Here is a 13319-nt window from a genome sequence, read left to right as displayed (position 1 = left end):
GATTGCTACTGAAGTGTACCAGAGTTAGTGTGGCATTAAGCATAAAGCCACAACAGTAGAGTACAAAACATTTTTCTGCAATTTTCATTTTCTTAGATCTGTGCATTTCTATTGTCAGTAGCGTGTCTAAGTAGTTATCTTATTATTTTGCTCACCATCCCTCCTCAATTCATTGAACATGATTTTAACATGTTACTAGGTGAATTGGTGAGTGCTGCACTGAATCATTTTACCAAAAGAGCCAAACAAAGCAACCCGTTCTAGCCCATACAAAGGAAAAATTAAACATCTCCCTATTGCGGTCTCAATTCCAACATGGGGGGGTAATTATTCCCATTCTGAGATGATGCGGTGTAAGCGTTATGGAGCTCCATGGGCGATACACTGCACGTACCAACGAATGCCAGAAACATGGAATTTCACTTTCGCTCACCCCTTGCATTCAGGTCTATACCAGCAGAGTTAAAGGCAACCTGTCCTGAGAATAAGTATTTTGCCGAACCATATAATACAGATCTATGGAAAGAGGGCATGGGCCGGGGGTCATTGAGCTATTTCAAGCATTAACCTATGTATTCAGCGATTTTGTTTTATTTAGGCTTTATATAGCTAAAAAAAACAAAGAGTATATTTTTATATGCATTACATATGGCACTTTGTTTTCATTGATTGTCATTGTTTTTAAAGATTTGAGAGCTACAAATTATTCTGAATGATTATTCTGTCTCTGATTTATTAAAGTTGCTGTAGTGTACATAGACCATGTGTTCGACAATTAGCCCAGATTATTTTATTCTCAATATGAAGACCATCATTTTCTATAGCTCCTGGTTTACTTGGTGGATTATTAAGAAATGCGCCGGCAAAATATTAAGTATTAAGAAAATAAATGGATGTTACTGATCCAGTGTTGGATTGGATGTCTGCTATCATGAGAAATGATTACTTAGCTTTTAGGCCATGCAGGATTGTGTGCACCACAGACAAATGGATACTTGTAATTTTTCTAATAAAATCTGAGCATCCTTTAGTGATTTATTGGGGTTTCCTGTCCAAACTACTATACCGCTGTCTTTAGACACAAAAGCATACTTCAATTTACAAAAGACTGACCCATTCTCTCTGGGAAAAAAAAAATGAACATTTGTCACACAAAAGTTTTATTCAGCAGTTAAAGTTACAATCATCCATTATATAGAGCTTGAGTAGTACGGATATAATTTGTGAAGAACACCAGTACAGAAGGCACAGGAGTACAGAGTTAAGGTTTGAGTTGTGAAACGGCTGATCTTGATGACACCGCTCAGTCCTGACTGCGGTTGGACAGCTGTTTACTCCTGACCCAGAAGTTGTTGAATAGACGGCTGTGACTGCCACCTCATTCAGCCAAGCCTGACGCTCTCTCTGTGTTTTCCTGTGTTTGAAAAGCATTGCAGGCAGCCGCTGGAGCAGAAGTAAAGGCTGTGTTTTGTTAGGCGTCTGAAATGCTGGGGACCGGAACCTCATAAGCTCCCCTCACTATACCCAGCGGATTGGGAAAAGTCAACCCGATTGTTTCAATACATTTTGTCATTAAAAAATAAGAGACCGAGTAAATAGGGCGGAGCGGCGAGTGGGCCGGGTGACTAAAGCAATGCATTGTTGAGGTGTCAGGACCGGTCAGCTTATTCAGTGGTGGGGGGGGGGGGGGGGGGTCGTTCTGCAAGCCAATACTTCTGGTCTGATTCACACGCACTGCCACTCACACTACCTGTTCTCTGTCTACAAACACATATACTACCACTTACACAACGGCTCACTGTCTACACACTGTTCCAATCACACTCAGGCCGTCTGTCCTCTGTCTAGCTGGCTGCTAAACATACACACTAGTACACACACACACACAGTAAACAAAGCTGCCACATAACATAAGATTAGGTTATTGAAATGTGTAAGGTATTTGACGACTGGTGTTGTTGGTTGGAACATGTAACAAATATGTATCTAAAATGTAACTAAGGTTTGTTGTTGTAAAGAAACATGCAGAAACAGGTACCTGAAGTACAGGAATGGTCCTATGTGTCATTGTTATTCTCACCAAAAGCCAAAACAGGGTGGTAAAAGCAGATATAGTGCAACGCTTGTAGCGAGAATCAAAATGCATTCCATGAGCAACATTCTTAGAAATAGAGGGGGCACCCTGTATAGTTTGGTTAGCACCATTAAATTGGTTTGAAATCATTTGTGTGGAAATCGAAGAAAAAAAACATTCTCCAGTCAAAATGCCTGAGGTTTCCATAAAATGTGAGAATTCCAGAAGCTAGCTTGAAGTCAGATCGACATTCCAGTCCAGTTCCTTAATGCTTCGGTCATTCTCTCGCTTTTTGTTGATTTCCGCAAAATTGATTGGTTTTGGGATTAGAGCCCACCCCCTGCCGATGAGGGGTGAAAGGGCAGGAAACATAGTAGCCCTTTGTTGGATGATTAAACCCCAACACTATATCACAGATACCAGCTGGAGTTCACTTGACCCATAGAAACCCTTAATTTCCCTTTACTTAAGAAACACAAAACGTGTTAAAAAAAACACCACTCTACACTCCAAATTAAACCTACTTTTAAATAAGGGCCCATCCTGTGTGTTTTCTGTACCATAACAAATCTCAGCAGAACATTGGGTCCAGGCCATCCCACAGTTTAACCAAAAAAAAAAAGAGCTAGAGCTAAAAAGTAGTGCACTACCAGAGCAAAACAATAGTGCACTAAAAAGTAATGCAGCACAATGTAGTCCTTAGAGTTTAGGGCACCTTTAAGGGTCCTTTGAACAAGGTTTGAGCAGCACGTTACCATCTCTCTCCTCTACTCTAAAGCCCATGGCCCTCAAGGCGGAGTCATCGGCCACCCCGCGACGTTCTAGAGCTGCCACCAGCTCCTGATTCTCCAGGTTGTGTTCTAGAATATTCCGAGTGGCAAAGATGGCCCATTGACTGATGACTGGTGGAGAAACAACAGTTAAGGATAGCGTTACAAATATACTCGTGGCACAAAGAGAGTGAGAGTTAAAGTTTTTACTATGGGAGAGGAACAAGAGCTAGACAAACACGACCCTCAAAAGCTTTTTTCTACACAAAACTACCCACATTGGTTGGTCTCCTACACATTCACACATACTTTACTTTTATTTGTGGTGGAAAGGGAGTAACACTAACCCCCACTCTAAATTAGCTACCACCATCCCACCGTACAGGAAACTATCAGTACAGTGAGTGAGTACTGTGACCATTTTGAATGACAAGGAAGCGACCCAGCCTCCCGTCCTTCCTCTCCACATATGCCCAGTCAGCATCTGTGACCAGGCCACGTAGCTGTGGCTGAGACCTGGGCTCAAATAGCATTCTAAATCATTTCAAATGCTTTATCTGTGCTTGATTGAGCTTGCCTGGCTGAATGAACCAATAGAATCATCTCAAACCGGCAAAGCCCGCACAGCTTCCCACTGGGCACAGACGTCATTTCAACATCTAGCTTTGGTTTACATTAGGTTCAGAAGTCAACTTAAGTGAATTTTACTTGAAATCAACAAAACATTTAATGTCATTGGATTTATGTTGACTTTTCAAATCGAATCAGTTTTTCACGTTGATTCAACTTTACACATATCATTTTTTTGTTGAATTGACTTGGAAACAACATTGCTTCAAACAGTTTTTGCCCAGTGGGTCTGGCTATGGCCCACCTGAGAAGAGCAGAGGGAGCTCAACAGTAACAGTCGATGACAACTTCCTTCCTGAGGGGGTCAGGGGGAGAGTGGGGCTCAGATGAATAGCTGGTGAAAAAGACAAGCTGGCACCGTGCCCTGACCGGCAGCTAGTCCCCGGGGGGTGGACGGAGGCGGACACAAACTAAGCCGCTGTTCTGTCAGTACCAACATCCACCAACAGTATAAACATGATGGATACACGACGCATACTGTATAATAATGTGACCAGTGACTTGTATGTAGACATTCACTGTCCAAATAAATGTAGGGGAGTGTAGCTAAAACGTTTAATTTGGCCCTGTACTGCAGCATTTTGGATTTGAGATAAAAATGTTTTATGAGGCGAAAGTACAGACTGTAACCTTTTATTTGAGGGTATTTTCATACATATCTGTTTAACGTTTAGAAATTAATGCACTTTATGCATCTTGTCCCCCCGTTTGACCGTGTCGTAAGTATTTGGACAAATTCACATAGTACATCAAATGTAGTAATCGGTCCCATATTCCGAGCACACATGACTACATCAAGCTTGTGACTCTTCAAACTTGTTGGATGCATTTGCAGTTTGTTTTGGATTATGTTGTGTCCAAAATAAATGAATGATAAATAATGTATTCTGTCATTTTGGAGCCACTTCTATTGTGAATAAGAATATAATATGTTTCTGAACACTTCTACATTAATGTGAATGCTACCATGATTACAGATTATCAGTAATTAATCGTGAATAATGTGTGAGAAACTTACAGATGTACAAAGGTCATGCCCCAAAACACGCTAACCTCCCACAATTACTAATAACAGGGGAAGTTAGAATTTGGGGAGGGGGGGGGTATGAATCTTTGTTCCTTTGTAACTTTCTCTTACTCATCATTATTCACAATTTATTCTGAACTATCCATGATCAAGGCAGCATCCACATGAATGTAGAATGACATTCATGTGGACTGAAGCTCAGTTCTGGGATTTTCTTCTACTCCAAAATGAAAAGAAAATTCAATGCTGACACCATCTAAAATATAATTTTCATCTCCAGAAATGAGCCTAATAACAGATTGGTAAAAAAAAATATGTTTAACCTGTCTATATAAAGGTCCCAAAGTTGACGGTGCATGTGAGAATACACCATCCCGTCCCTGGCACCATCCCTACAATGAAGTATGGTGGTGGCAGCATCATGCTGTGGGGATGTTTTTCAGCAGCAGTGACAACGAGATTAGTCAGGATCGAGGGAAAGATGAACAGAGCAAAGTACAGAGAGATACTTGATAAAAACCTCTCAGAACCTCAGACTAGGGCGAAGGTTCGCTTTCCAACAGGACAACAACCCCAAGCACACAGCCAAGACAATGCAAGATGTCTCTGAATGTCCCGAAGGGCGGCCCAGCCAGATCCCGGACTTAAACCTGATAGAACAGTGACCTGAAAATAGCTGTGCAGCAATGCTCCCCATGCAACCTGACAGAGCTTGAGAGAATCTGCAGATAAGAATGGGAGAAACTCCCCAAATACAGGTGTGCCAAGCTTGTAGTATCATACACAAGAAGACTTGAGGCTGTAATCGCTGCCAAAGGTGCTTCAACCAAATACTGAGTAAAGGGTCTGAATACTTATGTAAATGTATAAAAATATATATTTAATCAATTTCAGAATAAGGCTATAAAACCTAACAAAATGTGAAAAAAGTCAAGGGGTCTGAATACTTTCTGAAGGCACTGTATATCAGATGTACTATTAGCAATAAGCATTATCACCTGTAGCACAACTGATGCAGCATCGTGGCTAAAAAACATAGAAGCATGGTTTGTCCATCTACATTTCCCCCACTGGACACACCATCCTGATTATTAAATTATTATTAATAATTATTCATTTTTAGTCACTCAAAAAAATAAATACAAATATGTGGTTTCTATTACAAAGTATGTCATTGCACTTTTAAGTAGCCATTGCCCCTTTAAGAGCTCTGTTGTGCCCAAAACTCCAGGTGTAATCATATTTCAATGATGCCATGCAATTTTAGGAGTAGAGAAATAAAAGTGGTAGCAATGAAAAGCCAGGATCCACCTCTTTCTTAACAAAGGCCATTGCATTAAAGAATTGTTGTGCATTGACTGCTTGTCAGAATACATGTTTCCCTCCCTATGGCTCTCACAACTTGAACGCACCTCGAGAGGAATATTTATCTGGCACAGAATAAATAAGCCGATTAGGTAAATAGGAAAACTACTCTACTATGGGGTTGTCCGATTTTGTTTTACAAAATTACATGGCAAAAATAGTAGCACTAGAAAGTGATAAAGTACAGGATTTGAATTCCTTTGCCAGCAGCTATAAGTAGGATCTACACTTATCTCAAAAACAACCTCTTCAGAATCAATATGACAGAAATCCCATCACAGCAATGGAGAACTTTAACCCCTGTGCATCCAACAAGTTTGAAGAGCCATTAGTCATTGCATGCTAGGAATATGGGACCAAATACTAAACTTGACTAGATGCATTAAGTGCAATACCGTCAAATAAAAGAGAAGATTCTGTACTGTCGCCTAATTACATGTTTTATGTCAAATCCTAAATGATGGAGAATAAAGACAAATGTTCACATTTTAGCATCACTGTGTGTCCAAATAAATACGTAGGGAGTGTATACATCTGTCAATCACCAACATTGACTTATGACTATAAACATGATAGGTAAACGTCCGCGTCAGCCACCACAATTACTTTCAGGAAGACAAAAAGGATGATACCAAGATCACTAGGTTAACATCCATCCACAGTGGCTTATAACATGATAGTTACACGACTAGTATAATTTATTCACCAAAGGGACATTAGATTTTAGACGAATCAAAAGGATACAGGGATTGTTGCTGTCAATACTGCAGTTGTCCATAATGAGAGGAAGACCATCCAGTTTCCGAACCTGGAAGAACACAAAAAAACATAATCAAAACAAACACATTTACAATGCAAAAAACGACTTTCTCATCCAAACACAGTAAAAAAAAAACACTAGTCTCACTAATTATTCTGTTTGGCTTGAGTCTATGGATAGGGCCAATTTAAAACAATGCTGAGATGGCGATTTTCCTTATGCAAGAAGAAGCTGTTTAAAGTGTTGTTTCTCCTTGGTTTATATAGGACAATCTCAATAACTAACCAACATCTATGTCCCGATCAGCCAACATGGAGGTCCCTATCCTTAGGAAACCCCTACTACCATGGAAAATAGCCATGTGTGGTTGTGGGCTGGTCTAAAGCTGTCACAACGTGTTGCACTGGTCTCTGTCACCCATCTAATTATATAGGTTAATTTACATACACATGCGGTTACTCTACAAATTCATTGGTGTGCACTTTTCATCAACTAAAAATATAAACTTAAGCCTATGTAAAAAAGACTTAATCAAACAGTATCATATTAAATGATTATTAACCAGCTGGGAGCCGGCGAATGTTTACTACTATGATTCTCAAGGGCCTTGTAAAGTGGGAGCAAGGTTTTTAAGCCAATGCAAGTGGACACATGCCAGTTTCCCCCCACATTCCTCTTATTTTCTATTAAATGTGTTTATATCAGTCAGTGATAGCTGCCGATAGCTGGGATGGAACAGATAATGAGTAAGGAAATGTTTCTCTTTACTCCATGAATTTAATAATAATACCACCATGAGGAAGCCAATATGGCTCAGTGCCACGATGGACTCAAAAAGCACATATTCTCTCTCCGGTGTGACCCAGGAAGCACAGAGACAGCATGAGGAGATCACTGTATGTGCTATTCAACTCAAAATGTGTCTCAAACGACATCGTATTCCCTTTAGTGAACTACTTTCGACCAGAATTGATTAGAATAGGAAGTGTCATTTGACATTTTCTCCATTTTACATGTCTCCTTGCCTGACATTTTACACATGCTTTTTGACCCTTGATCTGTCCTTTCCAAGGATTAAACTCCTCTTTTAGACACTGAGAAAAGACCCTAAGGGCTTATTTAAGGGTTCAAAAGGAGTTTGCAAATCCTACTCTGAAAGGACACGCTCACAGACAAAACCTGTGGAGGGTGAGTAAACTTCAAAGCCTAGGATGAAATGTGGTTTATCAATGGTGTTGTATCACAAGAAAGTCAGTCATTTAATCGTCGACCCCCACACCCATGTTTTGTCGACGATCTACACCAGCTGTATGCCTGTGTGTCGGCATTGTTTGTCTGATGTCTGCTGCTGGTGGCAAAACATATTTCCCTCATTGGGGATGAACACAGTAAATTCATTTGTTTGTTTTTTCATACCTTGTTCTGGTTGGCAGTGTTTCCGTGACAGAGGTTTCCTATGAGACGGATGAGATGTGCCTTGAAGCTGACAGAGGGAGAGGAGGAGCAGTCTCCTCCCTGAGCCAAGGAGAAGTTCTGAGCTGCAGTGAATACATTCTTACTGGTCTTCCCCAGAGCATGGACCTGCTGCAGGAGATCTGTAAGAGGAGAAAGAGAGATGAACAGGAGAACACACAAAGGGATACAGTACCAGAATATCAATTAATCAGTCACATTTACTTATAAAGCCCTTTTTACATCAGAAGTCAGACAAAGCCTCCAAGGCCCAGGAAAAGACAAAATAACAATCAGTGAACAGAAAAAAGCAACAGAGAACATAAAGGCAAAATTATCAATTGGACAGAGAAATCTGTTCTACAGAAGAGGTGAGAGGTATTCCCCTCTCAGTCCCGCTGATGATAGATTCAATTATTAAGATGTGACTGCTGTTTCAATGTAACAGCGTCTCTCTCAACAGAAAGGCATGAACCTGCTGGTACTTTAAGTACCAGCAGGTTCCAACACAGTAAAACCATATTGTGTCACTGGATTTGTAGTGATAGTGTAAATTTTAAACTGTGGGCCACCTTCTTTGTCATGGACATTTGAGACAGTGTGACATGCTGGTGGTTTTTACAACAAAAAAAAGATAACAGCACTTGGCCATTTATCAGGGCTCTAATGTCAAAAGACTAAGCATCATAGGTAAAAGGTTTTGTAAACTACCAGTTCAATAGATCTTGGTGTACTTATTTATTTACCGACGGTAGACTTGAGGAGGTCAGGATGGTTCTGCAGGAACATGAACGGTTTGTGATCAGAGGTCATCTCACAGAGAACATCTAACAGGCTGATCACAGTCAGGGCCTCCTACAAAATACAACACAAATCAATCAACCAATAAAAAAAAAGGCAATCTAAAATGTCACAGAAACAGTCAGGAACCCAGGCTATGGAACAGGTCATTTATACAACCAATCGGATCATTGATACCTCATTGTCTGATTCGGAGGCGAGTGTGAGCACGGCCCCACAGCGCTCCTGGAAGCAGGATGCCAGGAAGGTAGCGACTGTGGGGGGGATCCCACAATCCTCAGAGTCCTCCTCTCCCAACTGGGCAGAGATGAGCTCCAGCAACGTCACCCTGCAGCCCCATCAATATTTATGTAATTAATTGGATTTATGTACAGTCGTACCCAAAATGTTAGAGAATGACACACATGAATTTTCACAAAGTCCACATCTTCGGTGTCTTTAGATATTTTTGTCAGATGTTACTATGGAATACTGAAGTATAATTACAAGCATTTCATAAGTGTCAAAGGCTTTTCTTGACAATTACATGAAGTTGGCACAAAGAGTCAATATTTGCAGTGTTGACCCTTCTTTTTCAAGACCTCTGCAATCCACCCTGGCATGCTGTCAATTAACTTCTAGGCCACATCTTAACTGACGGCAGCCCATTCTTGCATAATCAATGCTTGGAGTTTGTCAGAATTTGTGGGTTTTTGTTTGTCCACCCGCTTCTTGAGGATTTACCACAAGTTCTCAACTTGGTTATCATTTTGCCTTATGGCAAGGTGCTCCAGCATGCTGGAAAAGGCATTGTTCTTAGACAAAATTGTGAGTGAGCCCACTTCCTTGGCTGAGAAGCAACCCCATACATGAATGGTTTCAGGATGCTTTACTGTTAGCATGACACAGGACTGACGGTAGCGCTCATCTTGTCTTCTCCGGACAAGCTTTTTTCCGGATGCCCCAAACAATCGGAAAGGGGATTCATCAGAGAAAATGACTCCAGTCCTCAGCAATCCAATCTTTATACCTTTTGCAGAATATCAGTCTGTCCCTGATGTTTTTCCTGGAGAGAAGTGGTTTCTTTGCTGCCCTTCTTGACACCAGGCCATCCTACAACAGTCTTCGCCTCACTGTGCGGACAGATGCACTGCCTGCTGCCATTCCTAAGAAAGCCCTGTACTGGTGGTGCCCCGATCCCGCAGCCGAATCAACTTGGTGGTCCTGGCGCTTCATGGACTTTCTTGGGCGCCCTGAAGCCTTCTTCACAACAATTGAACCGCTCTCCTTGAAGTTCTTGATGATCCAATAAATGGTTGATTTAGGTGCAATCTTACTGGCAGCAATATCCTTGCTTGTGAAGAACTTTTTGTGCAAAGCAATGATGACAGCATGTGTTTCCTTGCAGGTAACCGTGGTTCAGAAGAAGAACAATGATTCCAAGCACCACCCTCCTTTTGAAGCTTACAGTCTGTTATTCGAACTCAATCAGCATGAGAGAGTGATCTCCAGCCTTGTCCTCGTCAACACTCACACCTGTGTTAATGAGAGAATCACTGACATGTCAGCTGGTCCTTTTGTGACAGGGCTGAACTGCAGTGGAAATGTTTTTGGGGGATTAAAATCATTTGCATGGCAAAGAGGGACTTTGCAATTAATTGCAATTCATCTGATCACTCTTCATAACATTCTGGAGTATATGCAAATTGCCATCATACAAATTGAGGCAGCAGACAAATTTGTGAAAATTAATATTTGTGTCATTCTCAAAACATTTGGACTGTACAGTCTAGCTTTTCTAGAAGATCAATGTAAGGAGAAAACTCATGTCAATCACACATTTGGGACCATCAAAAGGAGAAAGAATTGCTCACTTTGGGTGTAGATATACTAGTTTCTAAGTATTTGAGAGTAGTTAGATTATTTAATTGGATGAACTAGATGGAGTTACCTCTCCTGATGGCTCATCCCTGCATACATGTTCTTAACGAGCACTGAGGACTTGAGGAAGTGCTGGGTAGCAATCAAAACCCTGTCAAAAATAGGTACCATACATGTTTATATACTGTGTGTACATCTAACACACACAGCAAACCCCATCGCCCACACCCCTCAGAGGGTACCTACGTCCAGTCCAGTTCTGACTGAGTCCTACACAGCTCCATGACCTTCAGGGCCAGGTGGATGTTCCCTGGATGAGCCAGTCGCTCCACCTTGTGTTCATCTAGACAGGTGTGGAGCACCATGGAGGAGTAGCCCACTGCCCTTTCGTCATCCACACACAGCAGGGCCCTGTGATCAAAGACAACACAGAGTTGACTTATCACTCACACCTATAAGATCCCTGCAAACACAGACAACACAGACAGGTGTAGAGCACCATGAAGGAATAGGCCAATGCCCACTCATCATCCACACCCAGAAGGGCCCTGCAAACACAGCCAACATTGAAGATCATCCAGTTTGATTTCTGAGATAGATGGGATGGGTTGAGGGCAGTTGAAGGATAGGATTAAAAACAAACAAAAAGATAACTACTGCAAAATGTTGTGTCTGTAAATTGTATGTAGTATGTATAAGCTGGAAGCCTAAGTATTGTTGTCCATTAGTGTACTCCAATTAGGGGAGGGGTGGCAGGGTTAGGGGAAGATAATGAAGGAATACAATTGTTTGTAAAAACAAATGAAAACAGTCAACACATCAGTAACTTCGATCCAGTCCGGTACGATTCGCTGACACTATGCTTTCATGCATAAAATCCCTTTGATTGCTGTTTGTAGGCCTCAAGGGTCAATAAAGATGAAGTCCTAACGTGAATTGTGAAAACCATGTAAGGCTCAAGCTTAATACTTTCACATTAATTTCCCATACATGATTTGCATATAAGGTCGAGGCCTTGAGAGGTGAAACTGATGTCGGGCCCAAGTACTTACAAGAGAAGATCTGGAAAGATGAGCGTCCAAATGTCATCTTTGCAGAACTGGTTATCAACAGCAAGATTTCCAATGAACTGTACCCCACATCGAAGTGCTAGATCAATGATAAAGTGCAGCGATCAACAGTCAGACATGTATAAGACCATTAAGAGAGATGTTAAGATTTTTTTTTTATCCTATCAAATTTGAACAGTTACTATACAATATGCTACAATTGTTTTACAAGTAAGCAGAACAGCAAATATCAGATTACACTTATCCTCTTCAGCCATAGGAGGGACAATAAAACAATCACCTTCAAAGACGTAGTCCGTGTTCTCAGACTTCAGTTTCTGAAGCATGGCTAGGATTCTGATCGACAGGTCAATAGCACCAAGTGACCTGGATAACAAGGTAGGTTTGCTTGTGTTTTAACCAAACCACACACACAACCGGACAGAGGGGGGAACACTTCATAACAGGGAAACTGTTAGATAGAACACCCCCAGGATTTTGAAGTGTTGTCCTGTGAAAACAAAACTACGGACGTGGATGTGCTTGGGAATGGTATTAACTCTTCCTTGACTGTGCGTGAGATTGGATTAGAGTGTCTGGTAAATTAACTAAATGTAGGCCCAATGTAAAACGTTTGTGTGCATGCTTTGTGTGTGTCAAGGACAATACGGACTGCAGCCCACCTCAATAGGGACTGGTTGCGTGCACACTGTACACAGCCATTCCTCTGGGCTCTGAAGCATGCTGCAGTCAACTGCAGGATCAGCTCTTCAACCTCTCCACCTGCAGCCTGGATCTCCTCTGATAGCTTTGACAGGATCTTCATTAGGCTCCTGAAGGCTTCATCCTCACTGCGGTCTCTGTGAGCGCACCACACACGCACACACGTTGACTTGGTTGTAGCTTTTAAAATTGTCAAGAGAAAACTGAACACGGAAGACTTGAGAATAATGGATAATACAGAAAACGAGCAAAGATTCATTTATACAGACAAAATTAGGACATGGGTAACACGATGGATATCTGCTACTCCTGAGTTTGCCTCGGACTGTTTAGCTGAGGACTTTTGATAGCTAGTTAGTTAGCCACATTTAGCTACATAACACTTCCATTTGCGCACCTGTAATCCTGAATTCGTAACGCATTTGTCAGTGATTGTAAAACAAGTAAATGTTTTTCACGGAACTTCTCAGCGAGAATTTCATTCAATAATGTTGGAAAATCCATCCTAATCCACGATTCCAAAGCGGGTTCTGCCATGTTTGTTTGTATCGCTCTCCAGTGTGGGTGGGACTTCCGTGTTATATTGTGTTGTTTGATACGATAAAACCAGGAAAGAGGCGGCGCTAGAGGTACATTTCATATCAGTACCCATGTAAACCTTCTAATTGCGATGACATTAGCAGTTAAAATGATTGGATAGGTTTGAGTATTTTTTACATTAGAAATAGACATAGGTAGCTATATATACACATTAAAGCAAAACACATGATACCGATTATTGTGATCATGCCATAAATTGACCCCAGCT

The 13319-nt window shown here is 41.2% G+C and overlaps 1 protein-coding gene across 1 annotated transcript; it reads right to left on the bottom strand.

The window, feature by feature from the left end:
- Positions 1–1142: 1142 nt before the first annotated feature.
- On the bottom strand, positions 1143–13085 carry atxn10 (ataxin 10). The gene is made up of 11 exons (XM_046297701.1): positions 12909–13085; positions 12472–12648; positions 12090–12175; positions 11792–11888; positions 10986–11150; positions 10810–10890; positions 9057–9207; positions 8825–8933; positions 8043–8221; positions 6611–6674; positions 1143–2976 (listed from the first exon to the last, which is right to left on the bottom strand). Exons 1-11 carry the CDS (start codon positions 13046–13048, stop codon positions 2792–2794), a joined length of 1434 nt encoding a protein of 477 aa, XP_046153657.1. The 5' UTR covers positions 13049–13085; the 3' UTR covers positions 1143–2791.
- Positions 13086–13319: the final 234 nt, after the last annotated feature.

The sequence above is a fragment of the Oncorhynchus gorbuscha genome, linkage group LG14, assembly GCF_021184085.1.
Source record: "Oncorhynchus gorbuscha isolate QuinsamMale2020 ecotype Even-year linkage group LG14, OgorEven_v1.0, whole genome shotgun sequence".
NCBI classification, from domain to species: Eukaryota; Metazoa; Chordata; class Actinopteri; order Salmoniformes; family Salmonidae; genus Oncorhynchus; species Oncorhynchus gorbuscha.
This window is presented reverse-complemented; position numbering and strand designations above follow the sequence as displayed.